Source organism: Bacillus rossius, chromosome 3 (assembly GCF_032445375.1).
Source record: "Bacillus rossius redtenbacheri isolate Brsri chromosome 3, Brsri_v3, whole genome shotgun sequence".
In the NCBI taxonomy this organism is placed as follows: Eukaryota; Metazoa; Arthropoda; class Insecta; order Phasmatodea; family Bacillidae; genus Bacillus; species Bacillus rossius.
The window spans coordinates 97932921-97955528 of record NC_086332.1 but is presented as its reverse complement, the minus strand read 5'-3'; the positions used below and the strand labels follow the sequence as shown (position 1 = coordinate 97955528).

General features: G+C 35.4%; 2 protein-coding genes across 4 annotated transcripts in view; both read right to left on the bottom strand.

The window, feature by feature from the left end:
• LOC134531070 (uncharacterized) overlaps positions 1-22608 on the bottom strand; it is a 300682-nt gene that overhangs the window by 262698 nt on the left and 15376 nt on the right. The window lies entirely within an intron of this gene.
• Positions 7721-21537, bottom strand: LOC134531064 (uncharacterized). 2 transcript variants are annotated; one of them, XM_063366582.1, is made up of 5 exons: positions 15724-21537; positions 12846-13359; positions 12553-12723; positions 9559-10259; positions 7721-9466 (listed from the first exon to the last, which is right to left on the bottom strand). In XM_063366582.1, exons 1-5 carry the CDS (start codon positions 15966-15968, stop codon positions 8350-8352), a joined length of 2748 nt encoding a protein of 915 aa, XP_063222652.1. In that variant the 5' UTR covers positions 15969-21537; the 3' UTR covers positions 7721-8349. The 2 variants fall into 2 exon arrangements, with proteins under 2 accessions (XP_063222652.1, XP_063222653.1); XM_063366583.1 differs by lacking the exon at positions 15724-21537 and having other exon boundaries at positions 12846-13433.

The following is a 22608-nucleotide window of genomic DNA, read 5'->3' as shown; positions in this document are numbered from 1 at the left end:
TAAAAAATATTTATATAACAATCTAAAAACATTTATTTTGGCACTCTTTATTTCCTGTGCTCTGGTGACTACTTTATAAATAAGTATATTCGGACATCAGACATCACAATTGTAGACAGGGCTGTTTTCGTGCTAAAATGTGATGTCATTCACATTAGGACAAGGACAAGGACCGCCCACAGGTTCTGGATGTATATAGACGGGCCTTAATACTAAAACTGATATTTTCACGAGTCTGGCGAACAAAGTAGTCGAATACGGGGAAGGGTGTGTAGCTGACCAGTTCATTATTTAGATGCCGCAGCATTCTTATGCTTTAAAGTAAATATTTATTCTATTGAGTTTTATGAGTAAGTGTGTGTATGTATACGTAGGAAAATATATGACAAGTGCTCTCAAAATTTAACATCCACACAAACATAATGAAATTATTTCTGAAGGAAAATCATAGGAAACAATTTTGGAAAAGTTTACGTAAGTTAAAAATTTTAAAGATAAATAAAATAAATTATTATCAACCTTGTGACGAAAATTAGAATTTTTTTTTCACTTTGGACTTCGGTTGTGTTGACTTTATTTCATCTACTATATGACCTTTATTTTACACGGATGGTTTACAGAACTGAAGTTACAGCAAAACTTGCGGAGCGAGGCGGGGCAGTGGCAACACACTGCATTCCCATGCCAGGGAACCGGGTTACAATCTCAGTTCAGTCGTCCTGTCGTCGGTTCTCCGTGGCTTCACACATCACCCCAGGTTACAGCCGAGGTCACGCAGAAAGCTACGCTAAGTTCGTTATGTTCGCTATATTTGCAATGTTCGCGATGTTCGCTGCGCCAAGTGGCCAGACAAGATGGTCTAGTTCGCGATGTCGTAGATACGCATGCCGTGGGATTCAAGTGATGATTCCGACGCTAATAATATTCTTCTGGCTCCCACTGTATGTAAAAGTACAAAGAGGTTCATGAAATTTATACAAAAACAAAATCATTTTAAGAATTTCATCATTTAATGACGCAGTTGCTTATTAAGGCGAAACAAAATTTATGGACTATTTCAGAATAAATTCAACTCAGTTTGTAAGCATTCCCTTGAAATCAAATCTCCGGCATTGTCTTGCATAACCTGGCGTCTATATTTTTCCATCGATTTATTCCATGGACACAGATATTTTCTTAATCTTTCAATTAACTTTTTCGCCGACTTGACTGTTGAAAGCACAATACTCAGAGAAATTAAACACAATTCCGCGTGAAAAGAGATTTTTTTTTTTTGTTATCTGCGCATGCGCGAAGTCAGCGACGTTTAGAAAGAAAGCCGAGACCCAAACACCCGGAGACGTCGCCAGGATCACCAACACAGCGAACACAGCTTTGTATGGCCAGTAGCACCTGAGATGCAGCTGGCTATATTTTACTCACATCGCGAACATAGCGAGCACAGCGCACCGTGTGGCCGTAGCCAGTGGCGTAACCAGGATTTGTGTATGGGGGGGTGTTAAGATGCATGGCCCCTCCGTATTAAAGCGAAGGGTCCGGGGGGTCCTCCCCCGGGAAAATTTGGATTTTAAGGTGTAAAATAGTGCTATTTTAGCAGTTTTCGGTACTTAAATTTAAATATTGTAATGGTAAAAATGTTATTAATTTTAATATGAAATTTGTTTGAGTGATGAATAAGAAAATAATTAAAGATTTGGTGCTAAGGGGGGGGGGGGTTGAACCCCTAGCCCCCCCCCCCCTCCCTATCTTCGCCCCTGGCCGCAGCTGTACTCCTCGATACACACACGCCACGACAAAGTTACTTCCCGTCAACCCTGTTCTGTGTCGTCGTGTGTTGCCGGCTCCAACATGACGACTTCCTGCTCCTGCTGGAATACAAACAAACGCTTTTCAGAGCAAAGGGCCAGCCCGCCGAGCCTCGAGTGTGGTTGTGTCGGTGAGGCGGGACGATAAGAGCGACGCTAGCTGGTGCTTCTAGCGCGGTATCGCCTCTAACCGGCCCGCAGTCTTCTCTTCATGCATAGGGCGACTATGATATATGAGCGGTAACCATAATTTTATATGGCGGAGAAATGAAGATAAAGGTTAATTGCAATTCCCTTGAGTGTCATCAAGAATTTGCACCGTGTGTTTCCTACATAAAAACGATTCTGAAAACATGCGTTTCAGCAATTTTCACTCTTCTAAAAATATAGTTCAAAAATGAAATAAGGAAACAGTACTCCTCCATCCACCTTCTTAAATACTTTTCCATTCTAATATAGTATGTCCATAAAAGAATGTCCCAGTTATCAATTATAATAGTTTCAACTAAAAGCATTGTAGTGTGTTGGTTCAAGGTCACAAATAAAGAGTAAATCAAATAATTTTAGATAAGAGCGTGTGCGAGTATTGCTTTATTGTTTTCTCGCTTGCATTGCTACCTTTGTTGAAATAAGGGCTTTTTCCCTAATTATTATAACCTGTAAACATTATTTAGCAACAGGATGGAGCCCCTCCCCACTGAAATCTCTTTGTACGAGAGTGGTTGAACGTCGAAGTCCTTGACCGTTGGATAGGTCGTCATGGTCGAGATGATAGATATTTTTTTTTCTTTGGCCTCCACGTTCACCTGACATAACGCCATGGGATTTTATTTTCCTCTGGAGCTTTATAAAAGATCGTCTCTACGTTCCGCCGCTGCCTAATGATATGCCAGAGTTTAGACGCAGAAATACTCCGGACGTGTTATTTAAAGTGTGGGAAGAATTTGACATAAGGTTGGATGTGTGCCGTATAACTAAAAGTGCACATACAGAACATTCGTAAAAAACTACGTCAGGTTACATCAAATTGATGTATGATTTGTTGTAATTAGTCTAAATTAAACTGTTTTAATATACCATTGAAACTGGGACATTATTTTATGGATATTCTGTGTATATAAGTTTATATAAATCGCGTGGATTATTCTGAAGCTTTGCACACCTTATGTGTGTCCGGGTAGGCGGGACGGTTTGCGGTAATCACTGTGCTTGTAACGTAACATGTTGATATGATGCGCCGTAACGCAGAAAACGCTGTTGACTTGCGAGCAGCGGGCGTTATAAGGTCGTCTTCCCTAGCGTGAGGCAATCCCAACTTCTCACGTACGGCCGTGACACTCGCGGTCGTTTCCAAGGGCGAGCATGAGTCATTGGTACCAACACAACAGGTTGTTCGCTCTCGACTCCCACGCGACTGACCGGCTGGCCAAAATTGGCAACACTAATAGCACGTTGGTCGACGGCTGGGGAAACATTTTGGGAGCCTTGCACAAGATCTCGGCTACTTTCTCCTCGTTGTGAAGTTCTCCGTTGCGATCTAACGACTCGGTATTTTATAGGCTCCTATACAACTGCTGTAAACACGGGTATACCGTTTTTATACGAATTTCTATTAAGTAAATTATGGGCATTTTCCATTTCCTAACATAAGTCTACAAAATCAACGAACGACAAGACAACGCAAATGATTAATACCCGCAGGACAAACAAGTCGACGCACATCTAAGAATAAGCATATACAGTAGGAATTAACATGCGAAGCAAAAATGGCTGAAACGAACATTAAAAAAACAATAAACACCAGTTACATTAATAATTAAGTTAAACTAGACGGATGATCAATGTTTCGCACTATAATTACAATGGACTAACACGTTCATTTAAACTGATACGAATGTACGGTCATTTAAGGGCGCTGGAAGGCTAATGCAGTCGCCCGAATTCCGCTAGGTAGCAGAGGCTGCTCTATCCGCGGTGGCGGCAGGAAGCGCGCCTTATCTCAGTTACAATCTGCGGTGCCCTCTCTCTCGCACCCGGGCCGTGCCGAGCCGCGCCGGGCGACAGGCAGGGATCAGCTTACCAGTGTTGTCAACTCCACGGGCTAGCCTCGGGTGACATCACACCCGAGAGCTTTTATCAGCGAGTCCTGTCCTTGAAGGAACACATGGCTCTTGCCGATGAGTAGGGCCTACTCGGCTTTCTGAAGCGAGTGGTTGCCATATGACCTACCCGAGTTAAATATAGACAAATTTGTATGATAAAATATTCTATAATGTATATTCCTAAACTTATGTACGTGCATATAACTGATAATGTATTTTGTGTTCCGATATTTTGTATACATTAGCTATATGTGAAATTGGAAATCTAAAAACTACAACGCCGAGAATTACGATTTATGTAATTATTTTCTTTTAAATAAACACATATACGAATATAGCGTGTAATAAAAATTATATTCTAAAAGGAATGGTGTCGCTTACGTATCACTAATGAGCCATGGGTCGTGGGTTCTATCACAACCCTTTTTGTCTTAGTTTATCAAAAGTGAGTTGTTACCACAGTGATTGCATGTGTAATTTTTGCAGTCTAATTTGCACATTATTACATCGTTTCTTATAAGATGTTACTAAATTATTGATGTTTTACTACACATAAAAAAGTTATTTAAAAGGAAATCAAAAAACGTGATTTTCAAGTTATATCTCAAACAGTTATATTTAAAATTCTACGTGATCTAAATTTCATACGTAACAGTTTGCTTAGTACATAAAAAATGGCGCATGGCTTGAGCGTTGAATCTTGATGACTTAAGTAAAAAATGCGTACTCATTTTTAATGATAAAACAGCCCTAGCATTAAAACCCTCTGTAGACGGGAACACACAGTTTAAAATTTTAAAAATCGAAAAAAAAAAAAAAAGGAATATACTTTATAACAAACCAAAAACTTTCATCAAGAAATATACTGCTTACTAACAACTTGTTTGGGATCCCAGTTTTTCTGTGTTTTTTTATGAAGACTTTTATTAGTGATTAACTACCTACCTTGTTTATTGCCATACAAAGCTTTGTAGTTGTATTACAGATACTACATATTGTTTCAATATCGCCAAACATATCTAAATGCATACTTGATTTATTTATAGTAGACCATAATATATTCTTTTATATACATACATCAATTACCATTTTGGGATTGTGTCATTATTGAGTATTACAGTCTATGGAAGTCTCCAAACAGCGTTTTATATTTTTATATACTGTATACATATTTACGTATAAAAACGTTACGGCACGATATTTAGCGAGATGCTTTTGTTCAGGAATCACTAACATTATTTTAATTAAAAATTTATAACTGGCAATCACCAACAGCAAGGCCCTTCCTCAATTAAATATTAATGTAACAAGAAATTTGTAAAACTGTTTGTCTATTGCCTCACAGAAAGCAACTGGAGGGAATTATTTTTATTTAAATATTAAATTCAAACAGCTAATATATTAACACGCACAACGTGATTGACCAAATATGGTCAATAGTTTGATTTATTTTTTGCCAAACATTTTGTACAAAAGCAAACAGGCAATGTTATAAGATGTAATATCTCATATTAATTAACTATTCAGGCAAATACCATTAGAATATTTTTACTGTAATTTTTGTTTTGATACTTTAAACATATTTACAACACAAAAAGTAGAAACACATTAACAGTCATCTGAATTTAAATTTAAACACAAGTTCTATTGTCTACCAACAAAACACCAAATTACAAAAGCATTAACCCACAGAACGAATCGGTGGATGATAAGTTAATTTAATACAGTGTACACAAAACTCTGACGTTAATATTCAATACAATTTACATAAAAAAAACCGAATATCAAGTCAAATAATTATTAGGAAAAATGTTTACAAAGAAGTGACTATTCACGGTATCAGAATTAATCCCGGTAACATTTATATACATTTTATATTGGCTACTAATAAAACTAATAATAACAAAAACATATTAACTCACAAAAAATGGCAAATGCCTAACAGAGAAAACAAATGCCGATAGTAAAAATACTTAAAAAATAGTATCATGCTATTTAGCATTTACAATGTAGGTATAGTGATTATTTGAGCTTCATAATAATTTTTGATGACATACATATCTTGTATTGCCTACCAATAAAACTTGTTATTGCAAAAAACATGACAACATACAGAATTGCATGACAGATGCTTAGAAAAACATTTCACTACACTATTCACAAAATCAATAATTATTTGTTTGGCCTAAATATATCAATTATAGCATATCCGAAATAGTTATTACATACGCAAGCAATAATTTAAAAAGAAGCGAAGCACTTTTAAGGGATATATCCTTTTTCAGGCCATAAATATAGATTTACGTTAAATGTTATCAACGTGAGGATTTTTATTGTTTTTATCTTCACAAAGTGAAAAAAAAAAAAAAAAAACACTTCAGCACAGCCTATAGGCGTAGGTAGATTTCAAAGTACCTACTTCTTTTAGAAATATCATTAAAACGTCTATAAACTTCTAGAAAATATTTGGAACTTAATGTACGTAACATCTTTATGTTCTCCAATATAACAAAATTATAGATTACATAAATGTTCTCATTGTCCATGCAGCGGTATTATTATGAATGTTTTTAACTGAATCCAGTATTGTATTGTATTCAGTATTGAATAGCTAAGAACAACTTTTATATTTTGTCAACTAAAGTAGGTATTACATATTTTTTTGACCTTCGAACCCTTTTTATCCATTGCACCAATAATGTGGTCTTATAAAATGTTGGTTGGTACCAAGGTTTAACATAATATTAAGATGTTTTAAAATAAATACTGATAAATTTGATGCTAAAGTAGTTTAGAATTTCTTTTTTTTTTAATTTCAAACCTATTTTTTACGGTAATAATTCGTTTAATCAGAAATGGTTTTAGCCTAAGTTTTAGATAAAGTTTAGGATATATTCAATAAGTTATTACCGATTTGATAGTAGGCTTTAATTCTGTTAAAATGTAATTAACCCTTGTTATTTACTTTTAACCCTTGTTATTACACTCCTTTGTAATAATGGTTGGTAACATAAAAAATGTTTTTAACAACAGTTTTAGAGAATATATAGAAAGTTAATCAAAAATAAGTAAGGATGCGATGATGTACACGGTAGGAAAGTTTTATTTGCTTTCTTATTCCAACCCCAGGTTTTTTTAACTTTTTGCTTCAGACAAAAGTTTTAGATAAAAATGATAAGATTTACAAACAATTTGAACAGATCTGATGTAGTGCCTACTAACGAAGTTATAAATTCCTTTTTTGTATTTTAACCCCTCTAGCCACCCTTTGCAATTGGTTGGTTGTATCAGAAATTATTTCAGACAAAATTTTAGATAATATTTGTAGGGCTTACAAAAAATTGATCGGATTTGATAGTGTACGTAGTAAGGGACATATTAATTTTTTTGTCCTCCAACCTTGGTTTTTTCCACTCCTTTCAGTAATGGCTGGTCGTATCAAAATTGTTATTTAGACAAATGTTTTTGGTATAACTACTACAAGTTATAGGTAATACGTACGTACAAACATATTTGATATTCGTCGTATTGTAGGAGTTATAGCGATTTTTCTTGTTTTTTTAATGACTTCCCCATTTCTGCCCCTTTGTTTGGATGTTGCCCGTTAACGAATTGGACAGAGATTTTCCATTACTATATTTTATGTATTTGTTTGGTAGTGATATGTGCAAAACTAATTAATTAACGTTTCTATGAAAATGATACCTAGTATATATATATATATATATATATATATATATATATATACATATATATATATATATATATATATATATATACATATATATATATATACATATATATGAGTTGACGATGGTTTTGGGGTCTACAGACCACGAAAAGTATGTAAAAAAAAAATTCGGAAGTAGCACGATGGTATAGGCGACTAAAGCCGGTATTTCTACGAAATCTAGCTAATATATTGGGCATATTTTACAGTTACCTTTCAAAAGAACTTTTTCAACATTTTTTGAGCATTAAAAATGAGAAATATATAAAGATTACAGAACTGAAACGTCTTTAATTTTAAAAGCAATTGTAACTGGTTACTTAATTATACGATTTTAATGTAGCCGAGAAAAAATTTATAATTTTTACATGTCTTTCAAAATTATTTAATTCTTGAGGTTTCTGACAGCCATGATAAATAAAATAGCTGGTTCTGAAAGAAATTTAAACCATGTAGGCCAGTAACATTGCCTTTATACCTTATCAGCTTCAGTTCAATAATCAGTTTCATTCTCCTTATTTGTACTACCCAAAATTGTAAATCATGTAATTTTGGCAGTTAACTATGCAAAAATTATGCATTATATTTATGTTTTAGTTTTGTGAAAATGAAACCACTGAATTTTCTACAAGTTTGACAGATTAGTTAACGTAAATATAATTTTATAACATGTTATAATATCAACGACATTGGTAGGAACCGTACAGTTTCCTTATTTTGAATTGATTTTCTTTTTATAGTGTCGCGTTTGTGCTTCAGTTATGTACAATGGTTCACGAACCGGCAAACCGCGAGGAATACGGGGGTCAGCGATTTCCGGCAGAATGCAGTCCATGTAAAACTGAGATAATTTTGGCAGCATTTTTTCTTGCCAAAGAATTTTGTCCCTGACAATACATTCTACTATTATTTTTCCTCCCGCATATACAACAAAGTCACAATACTCCCTATCACAAATATTCAACTGACCTTGAATTTGGAAATAATAGCTATGATTTCTTCGCAATTGCAGCTGCCCATTTACACTCTCAATGCACAATTTTTTCCCCTTCAAAGTCACTGCTTCTTCCAAAACCTTATCTTTGAGTGAATACAAACATTTAACTTCCAGCAACTTATCCGTTCCTACAAGCCCGTCTGGGCTGGCACCGAGGTATGGATGCTCACTATCCACGAACAGACCACATTTCTGAACCTCGGCACTTTGCTGTTGCTCGTAAAGGTTAATTGCTACCGATTCGTTTAACCTCCCATACTGAATTGCAGGTGTGTGAAGATCTTTTCTGTACAAAAAGGATTTCACTAAATTATGACACGATGTCTTCTCACGCCTGCACATTACCGAACCAAACATAGATGCAGTGAGGCGGTTCATTCGATGTTCGCGCCACTTGCTGTTAATGTGTTGTCCAATTGTATCGCGTTCTAGAGTTTCCTTTTGTTCGGAAGTTTCCACATCAGATTTCAAGTTTGCCAATACATCTAACTTTTTTCTCTCCAGTGTATGTTCATCAATGTCAGGCTGAGCAGCATCCGGTCCATATTCTCGGTCAGCATCACCTCCGCGTTTCTTTTTTTTGTAAACTTTCGCATTTGCTTCTGCTGATAGACGCAGGCAACGAGCAATTTCTTTTTTCTTTCTTGAGATGCACATGTTCTTGAACACCTTCCCTGGGCTTCTCCCTGACATGCGCTTCCAAGGACTGAGATGCCAACTGGCTCCAAGGGTGTGCGCCAGGCCAGCGCCATGGCAACGTCTGTGATAAGACCCCTGCAGAGTGTAGTTAACACGTTTCCCTCCAGTGAATTTAGCTACTAAAGCCATATATCTGAAAATACCAATATACATTATTACATACAATATTATGATTACAAAGAAAGTAATATAAATTTAGTCTTATCATGTGAACAAAACTCTTACCTTTCAGCTTCATTTGTAGTTTCGTTGAATGCAACTCGATCAGCCTTCCTAACGACATTATCGATGCATTTAAAAACTTGCTGCAAGACTCCTCCTTCCTCAACCTTTCCTACTTTGTCTTCTTCCTCTTTCTTCTTGCAGAATGCTTCACGGCAGTTGCTGTGTTTTCCCAAGGCGTGGTAAGGGTTGTTGAGCAAGTCTTTACGCAGTCGTTCAACAGAAGCTTGGCTGAAGTCCGTACCTGATTCTTTTATTGCAGCCCTCACGCCAATCACCATACGATCAATGCATGTCACGCCATTAATTTTGTCTTTCAAAACTCTACGTACATGGAGTGGATATGATGTGTTTGCAGCAAGCTTATGTACGTTCTCGCTGAATGCACGTGTTACATGGTTAGCACATTCTATTTTGACAGTTTGCCTTCCATAGGAAACTCCTTCCTGTATCCTACAAAAAGTACTGGAGTCACCATCCCCTATGTAGTACTTGTACATAACGCCATGTTGCTGTATACTGTGTGTGAAACCTTCAACTATGGCGCACTGCTCCATGCCAGTTGAAGGGCCACAATAATTCTTAAAGCATTCATGCTGTTGGATTTCAGTTTGGTCTTTTTTGGCTCTGGCACATACAGAACAGAATGCATTTTTGATGGAAAGAAACAAAACCTTTTTAGTAGCAGCGCCAATCAAAACACCCTGCAACAGCAAGAAATGATTATGTAAATATTCAACTGATTTTCACTAACGAAACAAAAATTATAAAAATATGTCCCCAACACATTTTATCCTCCTAAAGCAATGCAGATAAAATGTCAGTTTTTTTTCCCTTCAAAATTTTCTCGTGTTACATCCCCTTGTTGTCTGAAAAGTATATTTCACTTTTTAATTACAACGAAATGAATTGCATACAGTTACGTTTGGTGCTCCAAAATTTTTTTACTAAATTTGTTATTTCTTTTCGTATTGGAGTATGCTGTTGTATGAGTTTGAATAATGACAAGTCAACGAAATAAAAAAATAATAAAATTAAATAGAAATTATTTATATTTTAAAAAAAATTACAAAACCTATAATGATCCACAGATTAATAAAAAAAAAAACCTTAGCAGTCCATATCAAACAAATGGCTGGAACGAAAACAGAAAACAAAATCATTTAAAATATATGAAATATTTATATTTTTGTATTTTGAATTTGTTTTCGGCGTTCGTTCCTATGCATTTCATATTTTAGTCCTGCATAAGTGTTGGGTGCGTGTATTTGTCAGTACACACTTGGTTGGCATAAAAGGCACTTGTTCAGTTGTGATAGAAATGCTGGCATCCTGTGTGACAAATAGTATGTAGAGGAGGTGTTATAATTTTAACGCAGATATGTGAACAATGAATTAACGTGATGAAATGGGTGCTTTGAAAATAAATAAATGTGGATTTTTTATTTAGTCGAATGAACTCAATTGTGGCTGATGACTGTTAATATTATTTCTATATTAATATCTTGGTGAAAACTATAACTCATATTGTTACCAAACTTATCAACTTAGGTACTGAAATAAGATATAACTTGTTCAACATGCACAGTAACCAAAATTTAATTTAATTTAAAATGGTTGATCTTAAATTATTATAATTTCCAAAACAATACGCTAGAGAGCAACCCAACCATAGCATGTACCCTCGTGCTAGAATATTAGTCCTGTAGGTTTCGGGAACAAAAAATAGGAATGTTAAAAATTTTCAAGACAGGTCATTCACACAAACATTACTACAGATAGTTATGCCATTAGTCGTCTCGGAAGCTCACAGTCGTATAACAGAGATGGTAATCGTTCTGGACCACTGGATGCTTCGTCTCAGCACACAGGCGTGTGAGGCTATCGAAAGGAACTACCTATTCTATTGACGTTCTGGAACCATGGTTTAGAAGACTGCACCTCCTTCGGCAACTGAAAAGTTTCCTTATACATCAATCTCACTGATGAAGATCAAGATTTAACAGCTCGATAGGACAGCAACGGCGTCCCCTAAGGCTCTCCATTGACTATAGTCGGTATATGACCGTTGTACTCCCTAATTTTATGACGATATATATAACATATTTCCCAGAACTAAACACCACTAGTTACACAACGCGGAAGAAGTAACTGTTGTTGGTTACCGTACTGGGTCTCAAAGGGTTCCAGACCGCCTCTTACACAGAAGCCGTCTTGCCTCGCTGACAGCTAGAGTTCCAATCCCTTTATTGTAACATTTCTCCAAATTTAAACCTGCTAAGCCACCAAGGGGCACTGATATAAATAGGATTTTTTCAATCACTATTTACACCTGGAAGCTATTGCAAAGCAGTAAAATCAACAATAGAAATGTATTTCGTGCTGTCACATACAAAAAGTAATGAAACTAATGCAATATTATAGTCTGAATATAATTCATTTTAGAACAACGACGAAACTGAGAGAAATATAGCTACAGTTTGGCTGGATTACTAACTCAATACATTTGCATATACTAGAACAAAATTTACATTTAGCACGATAATTAACAGACGAGAAAATGTAACTAAACAAGTAACATAAATATGTAATCATTCCAGTGCAAAAGTTGATCCTTCAACAAAATAAAATGTCAGTGCAGTTTAAAATAATGTTTATGCCTATACCATGAAAACACGAATCATATTCTGACTCATAGTAAATAATTTTCTACAAATATTTTATGTGTTTATATTTATTCACAAAACACTGTATACTAAATTAAGTGAAAGCTACATATATACGGCATATAAAACATTAAGAGTAATTTAAAGTATAATAAATCTACATATACCGTTGAGAACATATATTTAAATTATAGTGGTATCATTTCTGATACTATATTTTGCTTGTTTTACTAATACTAGGTCTAACACCTGATGTAACTTAGGATATTGTACTGCCCACTCGAAAACGTGTATACGATAACGTAAAAGAAATCTCAATTATCGAACTCACCACACCAGAAGCAGAATTGTAGCCATGGCCATAGCTCCTCTTTGCCCAACCGCCATCTCCAATAACTGTTATGTATGGTACACCATCTACAATATGACCTTTTTGTATAGCTATTTTTCTTTCTTCCTCTCCAGCCATTTTCATTTTTAGTGCCAAGTGCTCCTCCCACACCTAACACAAAATTAATCGTTGAAGGTAATTAGGATGAATTAAAGAGATTTCGAGCAGAAAACTTAAAATTTACATTTTGAGGACTTAAATTTAAACAATAAAAATTGTCAGCAAAATCTTACCTTTCCAATTTCTTTTTCATTTTGCCTAAAACAAGAGGAAGACATAACTGGCACGTCCAACACACCCATAACCTCTTGAATTTGAGTAAATCCTAAACCAGATGATAACGTTCCCCAAACCAAGAGCGTATTTATTTCAGGTTTGTTCTGTACTGTTTTTTCATCTGTCGTGACGTATTGGATTTTCCCACATACTTCGCAGTAATATTCCCACACACAGTGAAGGCCTCTCCTCGATTCATTTCGCAACCGGAGACACCCAGTTGTACATGAAAGGGAATGTTTTCCCACTGCTTCAAGTTGAGGAAGAAGAAAGCTTGGATTGACAATCCGACGTCCTTGAATAACAGAGTCTAAACTTCTTTTTGTGGTATCATTTTCAACAATTAGTGGCGGAAACTCATCGTCGTCTATTTCCACGCCAACCCAATCTAAGGCTGGATTATAATCAACGCCACTACTATTAATAGAATTCGTAGGCGATGAAGGCAGGTCTTGGAGAATGATGTCAGCACTGAAAAAACATTAAAAAAAAAGTAGATATTGTTCAATAATAATGTACGCAATGAGTTACATACATTGGCTCATTCCAACATAAAGGTTTCTAGTAATTTAATAAATATATTATATCTGAACCAGATTTGTATGGGAAATATACGTGTGGTAGAATATTTCTGAATCATTTTTTTGAGGTAAACCTTTTAGTAATTTATCAAATATATTAGAAAATATGACATTTTTGATAGAAAGTATACGTGGATAAGATTATTATTATTTTTTATTGCGGAAGATCCAAATGAAACTACTGCACTGCATCTCCATGATCCAGGACCGTCTAAAGAAACTTAAGGGCCCGGGGGCGAAAACATTTACCGAGCCCCCTCCCCATTACTTAATAGACAACTTTTCAAACCCCAAAATTTAAAAAAAAAAAAAAAAAAAAAAAAATACTCCAAAGACTGTAAACGTTACTGTCGCCATAATTGTAAAACGCAATCTGTGCATATCGCATTACTTGTAAAGGTTTTATATGGATTATATTAACAATAGACTTGTAATTATTGTCCTATAACAACAAAAAATATTGAAACTCAACCAAGGCCCTTGTAGCCTGAACCTCGATAATTCAACTCCCCCCCCCCCCCCCCTCCTAACCCTTACTCAACCCTCTCGACGGCCATGTGTATCTCATGTCATAAGGTAATGTTGAGACATGCAGTCGCATGCGAACCAAAGAATTAACTGTCAGAATATTATTTTTGATTTGGATTATTTTACAGCTTTGAAAAATAGCAAAATTAATTCCCTTCAAATATGCAGTCAGTCAGCAAAATTTGACTGTTATTGAAACATTTCTGCGCATTACCAGTAGGTTTCATTTTAATCTGCAGAATTACACCAATATGGAAGCTATAACTAAATTTAGATATGAATGTTTCGTTAGAAATAATATGGCAATTTCCCCTACAAACGTAGACTATATTATTTAAATGGATACATTCGTACTAACAAACATATGTATATATGTGTGTGTGTATTTATTGCTGCCACAATGTTTTATAATACACATACATAAAACAAAACATGGAAAATCGCATCAATATTTTTATCTTACATTTAACAATGGATGGCTGGCACCTAAAATAAACTTGTGTTCTCAACAGTCATACAAAATTAAAAACTAGTGGGAAATATACACACATATGATAACTTAAGACATAAGAGAGATGATTATTTAAATAAAAACATTAATATACAACTTTTTAAAACGGACTAAAAAGTATAAAATAATTTATCCTAGTCTCATACAGATTTATAATCCCATACAGATTCCTAACTCCACACAGATTGTCCTGTAATATTGTGATTATGAAATTTTAAAATCTATGAAAATACTTGTATGTCATGCCTGTCCACATAAAAATGAAAACAAATTACATTAATTTAATTTAATTAGTTAAAACAACTAAACACGTACTTCTAATGTAAAAATGCTTCTGGGCACATGAATAAACCTAGTCATTTTTAATATGACCCACACTACCATGGGCGCCGTTAGCGAGGGGCAGGAATTGTCCCTCCCCCTAATATTTTAAAAATTGTGCCCCATGTGTATTCCATATTCTCCCACTCCCCAGATTAGGTTGGTCCCCCTAATTAATTTTTCCTAACGACGCTGGTGCCCACTACTATGGAGGCACAGTTTGTTATGGTCTATAGCATAGGCGGATTTATGGGGTGTACCCTAGAAGGGTAAAATATGCAATGGATAATACGACATGCAGTAATACATAGGTACTATTATACTAGATACAGAATACCCGTGGACCCCCCCCCCCCCCAACACAAAGGTCATTCCGATAGACCCCCCCCCCCCCCCCCCAAAGAAGGAATTCCTGGATCCGTCCCTGGTCTATAGTAAGGAACCATCCCGGCGTTTGCCTGGAGTTATTTCAGAAAATATTGTGGAACGGGCCTTAAAAAAAACACCGTAGCACCACGTGCCTAGTAAAAGGCAATAGGATTTACACATCAAGGTAGTCTAATTGATTTCAAACTTCAACAGCGTGGACAAAATGGAAAATGGTTTCTATTAAGTACATTCTAATTATCACACTAGCCAGGAGCGAATATTAAAAAGAAAGGGGCAAAATATTTGACTAAAGTAAGTTAGTACTGAAAGTCAATAGGTAAGAAAACTATGTTGATCCTAATTCCGTAATCGTTACAATTTCCTTATATTGCTGTCAGTAATAAAATATAGTAATTACAACCAACTCTATTTTAAATGAAGCATATATTTTTTTATTTACCCTAAGATAAAATTTAAAGAAAGTAACTGACAAACCATTTTACATTATTTTGTGTAATCACTTACCGCTTATCTGCACATTCTTGGTACATTTCACATTCACCGGAAGTAGATGCTGTAGAAACAGTTAATTGCACGCATTCGGAAGTAGATGCGGTAGGTGCGCACAATTTTGAATCCGAACCTTCACATTGTTGTGAAATATAAATTTTCAATTTTCGCTCTGCGTGAAATTTCTTTTTAATCCTAGCTTTCTTGTTGTTTTTTGTTTTCCTATAAGGCCGCCCATTCACAAATTTTTGTGGGGCCATTTGGAAACAAAATAAATTAAAATCTACTGAAACGCGGAAAAAAAACCCACTATTTGTGTTGCACACTGAGCGATGCTAGCCGCACGAGTGGAGCTACGGGCTGCTGCCCTGCTGGCAGCGCGGCAACAGCGCGCGCCACGAGACCAGGCCGTGCCGAGCTGCGCTGGCTCCAGACGCGATAACACCAGACACCGCGGCGCCTCCAGTGCTGCGGGCTGCATCCGATATATTCTCAGAATGCCAGGCGCAAAAAATACATGCACTGCTTGCATGTTACAAATCTGCTAAAATTTTATTACAATCCAGAATTGTGAAACAGTAATAATAAAATTAAATCCAAACGCATTTCGTGCATGTTCTCATTTTCTTATAAGTATTACCATGACGTTTATATAGTCTAATGAAAAATGACTTAATTACATGCCTGCACACTTTTTTCGTAACAATTTATGAGCTATTTCATTAAATCCCTTCAATAGATTACTTAACATACTTCAGTTATACCAAATTTCATTGGCATATCTTATCCCGTTTTCAAGATTTGTATAATGCAAAATTGAAAAAAACCAAACTTTGATAGCGATTTATTTAAAAACTATTTGCCTAAATAATATAAAATTTGGTACAATCTATGCTCTTCGCAGGATGAATAAATGTTACAAAGAAAAACAGAAAAATTATTTTGCGAGCAGCCCCCTTAAGTTCATACGACAGTAATGCATTACCATTGATACCAAACTTTAAAGATAAATAATTTTTGTAAATTGTATAAAACCAAAAAATAGTCTAATTCAGTAATTTGAACACATTGGAGTTACATTTCTTATCGAGCATCCTATCTAACTGCATGTTTATCAGTCGAGTTTGGGTCTGTATTATAGCAGCAAAGTGCGGGTGATATTTTCAATGGATGAATTTATAACGTATTCGTATCGGCGTGAATGCACTGCAGTTGGTTCGTGATTCAGCGTGCATTTTTCATAGCCCTGCTTCAAATCTACTTTCGTCCTTCTGCGAGTTCCACCGCTGAAGGGTGCGGTCCAAGCACTCGAAGTCGCGCGGCGGCGTTTTTTTTTTTTTTTATATATAGTGGATGGATGAGTAGCGCAGTTTTGAAAGCTCCGTAGAACTTACATCCTGAGAGACTGAATCAGCTCCGAAAGCATGGAAAACGAGAGCTCTCTTAACAAATTGTTAGCGAGTCTTTCATTTACTCGCCAGTGATGTTTAAACATTTAACCTCGGTAGCAAGCAAACTAACGTGTTGTCATGTTGTTCATGTTGCAAATGAACTTATATTGCCAATCTCGGACACAAAATTTAATGTAGAATTATTTAAAATAATATAACGAGTGATAAATAAAGTTATAAATAAAAATAGTCGCTTTTCAAATATCAACATTTCTGGATGCGAATCACACACGTACTTTCTGCGCCCGCCGCTAGAATTCGCTGCCTGGATCGTAAACGTTGCTTGCAACCATCAAAGACAGATAGCAATTAGCAGCACAAAACACCCGAAAATTTTAAACTATTAAAAGCGGTTCCGATAAAATTCCAGCTTTGGACCTGAATTCCGACAAGGAATTTTATTAAAATACTCCCTGTCTTGTTAAATTTCACTTAATATTTCAAACTATAAAGACTCTCCGCGCATTAGAAGTCATATTTCTACGGCATTACTAAAATATTAACCTGAAACATTTTATAACACACATATTATAACACTAAGAACATGTAACGACTTTAATAAGTTTGCAAATACTTCGTTCAAACAAAACCTCAAATTTATTGAGCTTACTAAACATTATTATATTTTTAAAATGCTGAAATTAAAAAATCTTTTCCCAGCCAAGAGATTTGAACCATGTTCCAGAGTGTTACCAAGTGCACGCTCTACCGCTGTGCTACTAACCCTCTATGCCATGGTTACCCAACGTTTTAGCAACTGCATACCACTCTACAATTTTAGAAACTTTGGTATACCACTAGGCAAACTTTATCTTTTAGTTTTAGATATTAATATACAGGCTATGGACATTTTTGAAATTTAGGAAAAAATATCATGTCTATTGCAAAATGGCAGTTTTACTTATAACACACAATTCTGAAAACAAACAGTTATATACATTAATAAAATTGAACAACATTACAAACAATCAAATTTAGATAATTATTTTTAATTGAGTCCAAAAATCAAGATTCATAAAAAATAGCTATTTTTAGTGTGAAACTTGACGCTGTTTGTCCAATATCAATCTTCCAATATTAAAGTCAATGGAACTTAATTTGACAGCATTTGATCACGTACCACTAGTGGTACGCATACCACCGGTTGGGAAACACTGCTCTAGGGACTTAAGAAGGAGAATATGTATTTTTATTATCGCAATGTCAGTTGTCTTAAGTATTTCAAAACATGTGTTTACTTTTTCCTATGAATATTTTATTCCAAGGTAGTTTCACTATCATAGAGATTCATTTGGTACACTAATACCATTGAATATATACTAATACGTTTGATATTTACGAAAGTGACTATATACGGGTTTATGTTGCCACACATGGGCCCGCCATCTTTGTGATGGATTTCAGTCCATCGACTTTCGTTCCATTTTGACGAAATTACTCCTACCAAATGCCATGTATGGAGAGAGCTAAGATGTTTAAACATAAAGAAAATCTCGTTTCGGCACAGGCTACAGGCGTAGGTATATTAGAAGTCCCTACTTGATCTAGAAACATCTATAAACTTCTGTAACATTTAAAAAACTTAATGTTCATAACATCCTATATGTTCTCCAATATCCGATACTCCAAAATGATCTAAAAAATTCTCATATTTCATGCAGCGAAAAGTTAGGAACGTTTTTAACTCTGCATCCAGCATTGAATAGCTTTGAACAATTTTTCGTATTATGCCTACTAAGGTAGTAGTAAATATTTAGACCTCCAAACACTTTTTTTTTATTCCTTGCTTGAACACGCTTCTTCACAAGCAACAGTCAGCTGCAACTCTGACACAATAATGGTGACTGCGCACTGGAAATATGACCTACCCAGTAAATATTACAACAGACTATTTTTACAGATGTGGCATATTGTATTGTATACCTAACTACGAACCCTTACATTCATGTTTTATATTTCCAAGTGATTTTTTGGAATATTTTTTAGTGTTTTTGTTTTTCTTAATTTATATTATTCATTAAGCTTCTTTAATTTATTGTATTCAATAGTGTGGCCCCAATGTTCAGTATAATAGTGTTTTATTTTTAATAATGCAATGTAATGTAAGAACACGAGTAAATTGCAAACCGGCCTAGCGCTGAATTTTGTTCGTGTATAAAATAAATAAATAAATAAAATAAATACGTGAGCGTATAAATATTTACGATTATGTTAATATGTTTTAAAATAAAATCGAATAAATTTGATAGTACGGAAGAATGAAATTTTATTAATTACAACACATTCCCCTCCATCCTGTTTTCACTGTAATAGTTTGTCTAATCAAAAATTGTTTCAGCGAAATGTTTTAGATAACGTTAGGGTTTTTACAGTAAATTATAATGGATCTGATAGTATACCTACTAAAAAAAGTTACGATTTTTTCTTTCAACCCTTGTTATTTTCACCCCTTGCAGTAATTGTTGATTACATACAAATTTTCTTTAGAAAAATGTTGTAGACCAAATTTAAGGAATTTAAATAAAAACGGAATTTTTTTTAAATTCCAACATCTGGTTCTTTCAACCCCTTGCTGCAATGTTTCGTTTCATCAAAAATTGTTTCAGACAAAAGTATTAGATAAAAAAATTTACAAAAAATTCTAACGGATTCGATAGTGTGCCTACTAAAAAAAATATGAATTTTTTGTTCTTCAAACCTTGTTTTTTCCACCCCTGGCAGTTATGATTGGTTGTATTACAAATTTATTTAGACAAACGTTTTTGGTATTACTCCTACGAGTTATAATACGATCCAACTTCATATCATGGGAGTTATAGCGATATTTTTAATTTAAAAAAAATCCCTATGTCTACCCTTTTGGAATTTTGACCATTAACGAACTCGGCCGATAACTTTTTAGTTGACGATGGTATTGGGGTCTAAGGATCATGAAACGAAAAACTATATGAAGATTTTCCCTAAGTCGTTCCATTGTAACGGCTACAATAGTTAGTCTTTCTTCGAAATTTACCTAAAAAAAATTTAAAATTAAAAAAAAAAATACGCTGGTGTGAACAAGGACATGTGCTGAACTCGGTTACTCGGATTGCTACGGGGGGACAGAATGACGTGGGATGGTGGGTAATGCGCTCAACATAACGCCACATTCTGACTTACAGTAATCGACCGTAATTCGAAGGTAACGCGACACTACTGGCCGGTTTCACCAATGTCCCCTAACTTTTAAGAGCTGCTTAAGGCATGTGTAAGGGCTGCCTAGCACATTGAATCGTTTCACCAACAGTTAAGGAACTCTTAAGTAATCTTAAGCATCCCTTAGTTTAAGTGGTGGAAATCGGGCCCCTAACTATTTAAGCGGCACTTATGTCACAAAACAAGAAAAATAAAATGGATGCCGTGGAGGAATACAAAGAACTAACCGAAGGTGTACATTTTATTTTTGATACAAATGCTATTGCTGAAGTTGTGGAACATTTTTAAGGTGAACTTAATGTGAAATCCTTTATTATAAATACATTCGAGAATGTTCGCATACTCCACTTTTATTTAAGAACTCATTTAATAAGGAAGTAATTAAAGGTTTTTCTTTTGAAAAGTCTTAAAAGAACATTTATTACAAGGAATTTTGTATGTTCTAAAGGAAAAAAACTGATATATTTTTTTTATTTTCATCTGCTATTAAAACTTAGTTTAAACTTAGACAAAATTACAATAGCGATAAATTCTCCCATGCTGCGTCCTTTTCTTTGCTCGAAACAGCATCCGTCCTCTTATTTTCTATTATATTTTTATGCCTCTCAACTAGGCTCAACACCTTCATTTTCTCATCAGAAGAAAAGTTTTGCGTTTTCATTCTCTTTGTTTCAAACATTTTCACACTACTTTGCAACGACCATATAGCTACTACTTTCCGTGAAAATACACTAACATCGTAACATCCTATTACCGCGAAATTAATAAACAATCAGATATTTGTTTACCGTTTAGTTAAAATATTTGATTGGCTTATGTATGTCACGTGACAAAAAGTTCGAAGTACCAACCTGAAAACTATTAGTACTTATATCTGTACGAACCCTCGCTCTATGGCAAGCCAGTCCCTAACTAAGCAACCCCTACATAAGTGAATGTGACGATGGTGAAAACAAATTTCGTGAGAATTGACTTTAAGTAACGCCTAAACTTAAGCAGTCCTTTGCTGAGGGTGTGTTTAGGAGGCGTTGGTGAAAACGGCCCTACGAGACTCAAGGACAAAGAGACAGAGGCTACGGAACACCGCTATATCTCGCGCGGCGGACAGACCTGGCCGGAATGCCGGGGGGCGGAAACCGCCGTTTCCTCATATGCTCGGCCGGGAGCGTGTGACAGCGATACCAGGAACTCTTACGTTCCCATAACTCGCATCCCCCCCCCCTCCCTATAAACCCATCCAGCCTAGGTGATGCTCGGGCAAGATAACCAATCGACGTCTCCAACCCTCCACTTTGTCACGCCCACCTTCCACGAAAGTGAACGCGCTGAACCTGCTCGCGGAGTTGTTCTGTCTGTATACATAGTAGTGACGGGCAGATCAATTCATTTGACTCAGTTCCATGTAATGATTCGTTCAAAAGATTCGTTCTTTTCTTTCTTCTACGGGATGTGGCTCTTATAAAGAATCAAAATTCGTTTAACCTTTGGAGTATTAGTTACGTCTTTGCGCCTGGCTGGTTATCTTAATCTACTCGGCTCGGATAGCTGAAATTCCAGACGTTTAGCTGTATACTGACTGTTGCAAAAACATTGACTGTTGATCGCTGCAAATGTTTTCCGCAGTGATACATATACAATTAGGGAGGATTTTCGTACATAATCACACCTATGATAATTCCTTAATACTCGTGTCCGAGCGCGATTACCCCAGGTAACATCGTGGAGGGATACCGCGGTGTACCTGGATTTTTCGTGGCAGGTTGATTGTGCGATGGAATACCATTGCTTCATTGCTTTCCTTGAAAGGAAATCGTAATCTCCAATCCTGCATCTGAGTGGAAAATTTTTCTGAAATGAAAAATTTCCAACTCTGCCTAAAATCAAAATTTATACCCTTAGTTCTCTGACCAGGAGTTCAAAACACTGAGTGACATGTCAGACATATTTGCATTAGGTAATGAGATATTATTGAGTGTTTGCAAAATTACAGCAACATTCATTTAAAAGTTTTACAACTGATAACAATTTTAATATTAAAATTTGGTATAAAATAAAAAGCGCCGTTAAAAAACCTTTTTTCGCGCGTTTTTTTTCCATCATATGATATTTATAATTTCATAAAGATGTAAGCAAAAACTGAACAACCTATTTTAAGGACCGCTCTAAAAATCCAGTACAAGCAATGTGATGTAATTAACCTAAAAATAGTAAGTGTGGTGCATTTTGTTGTTGTTAATTTTTAGTTATTTTTCGT

Coding starts and splice junctions, on each gene's coding strand:
- LOC134531064 (XM_063366582.1), bottom strand. CDS start 15,968: ATGGCCCCACAAAAATTTGTGAATGGGCGGCCTTATAGGAAAACAAAA. Junction 10,260..12,552: donor ACAATTCTGCTTCTGGTGTG/GTGAGTTCGATA, acceptor TTGCTGTTGCAG/GGTGTTTTGATTGGCGCTGC. Junction 9,467..9,558: donor ACTACAAATGAAGCTGAAAG/GTAAGAGTTTTG, acceptor TGGTATTTTCAG/ATATATGGCTTTAGTAGCTA.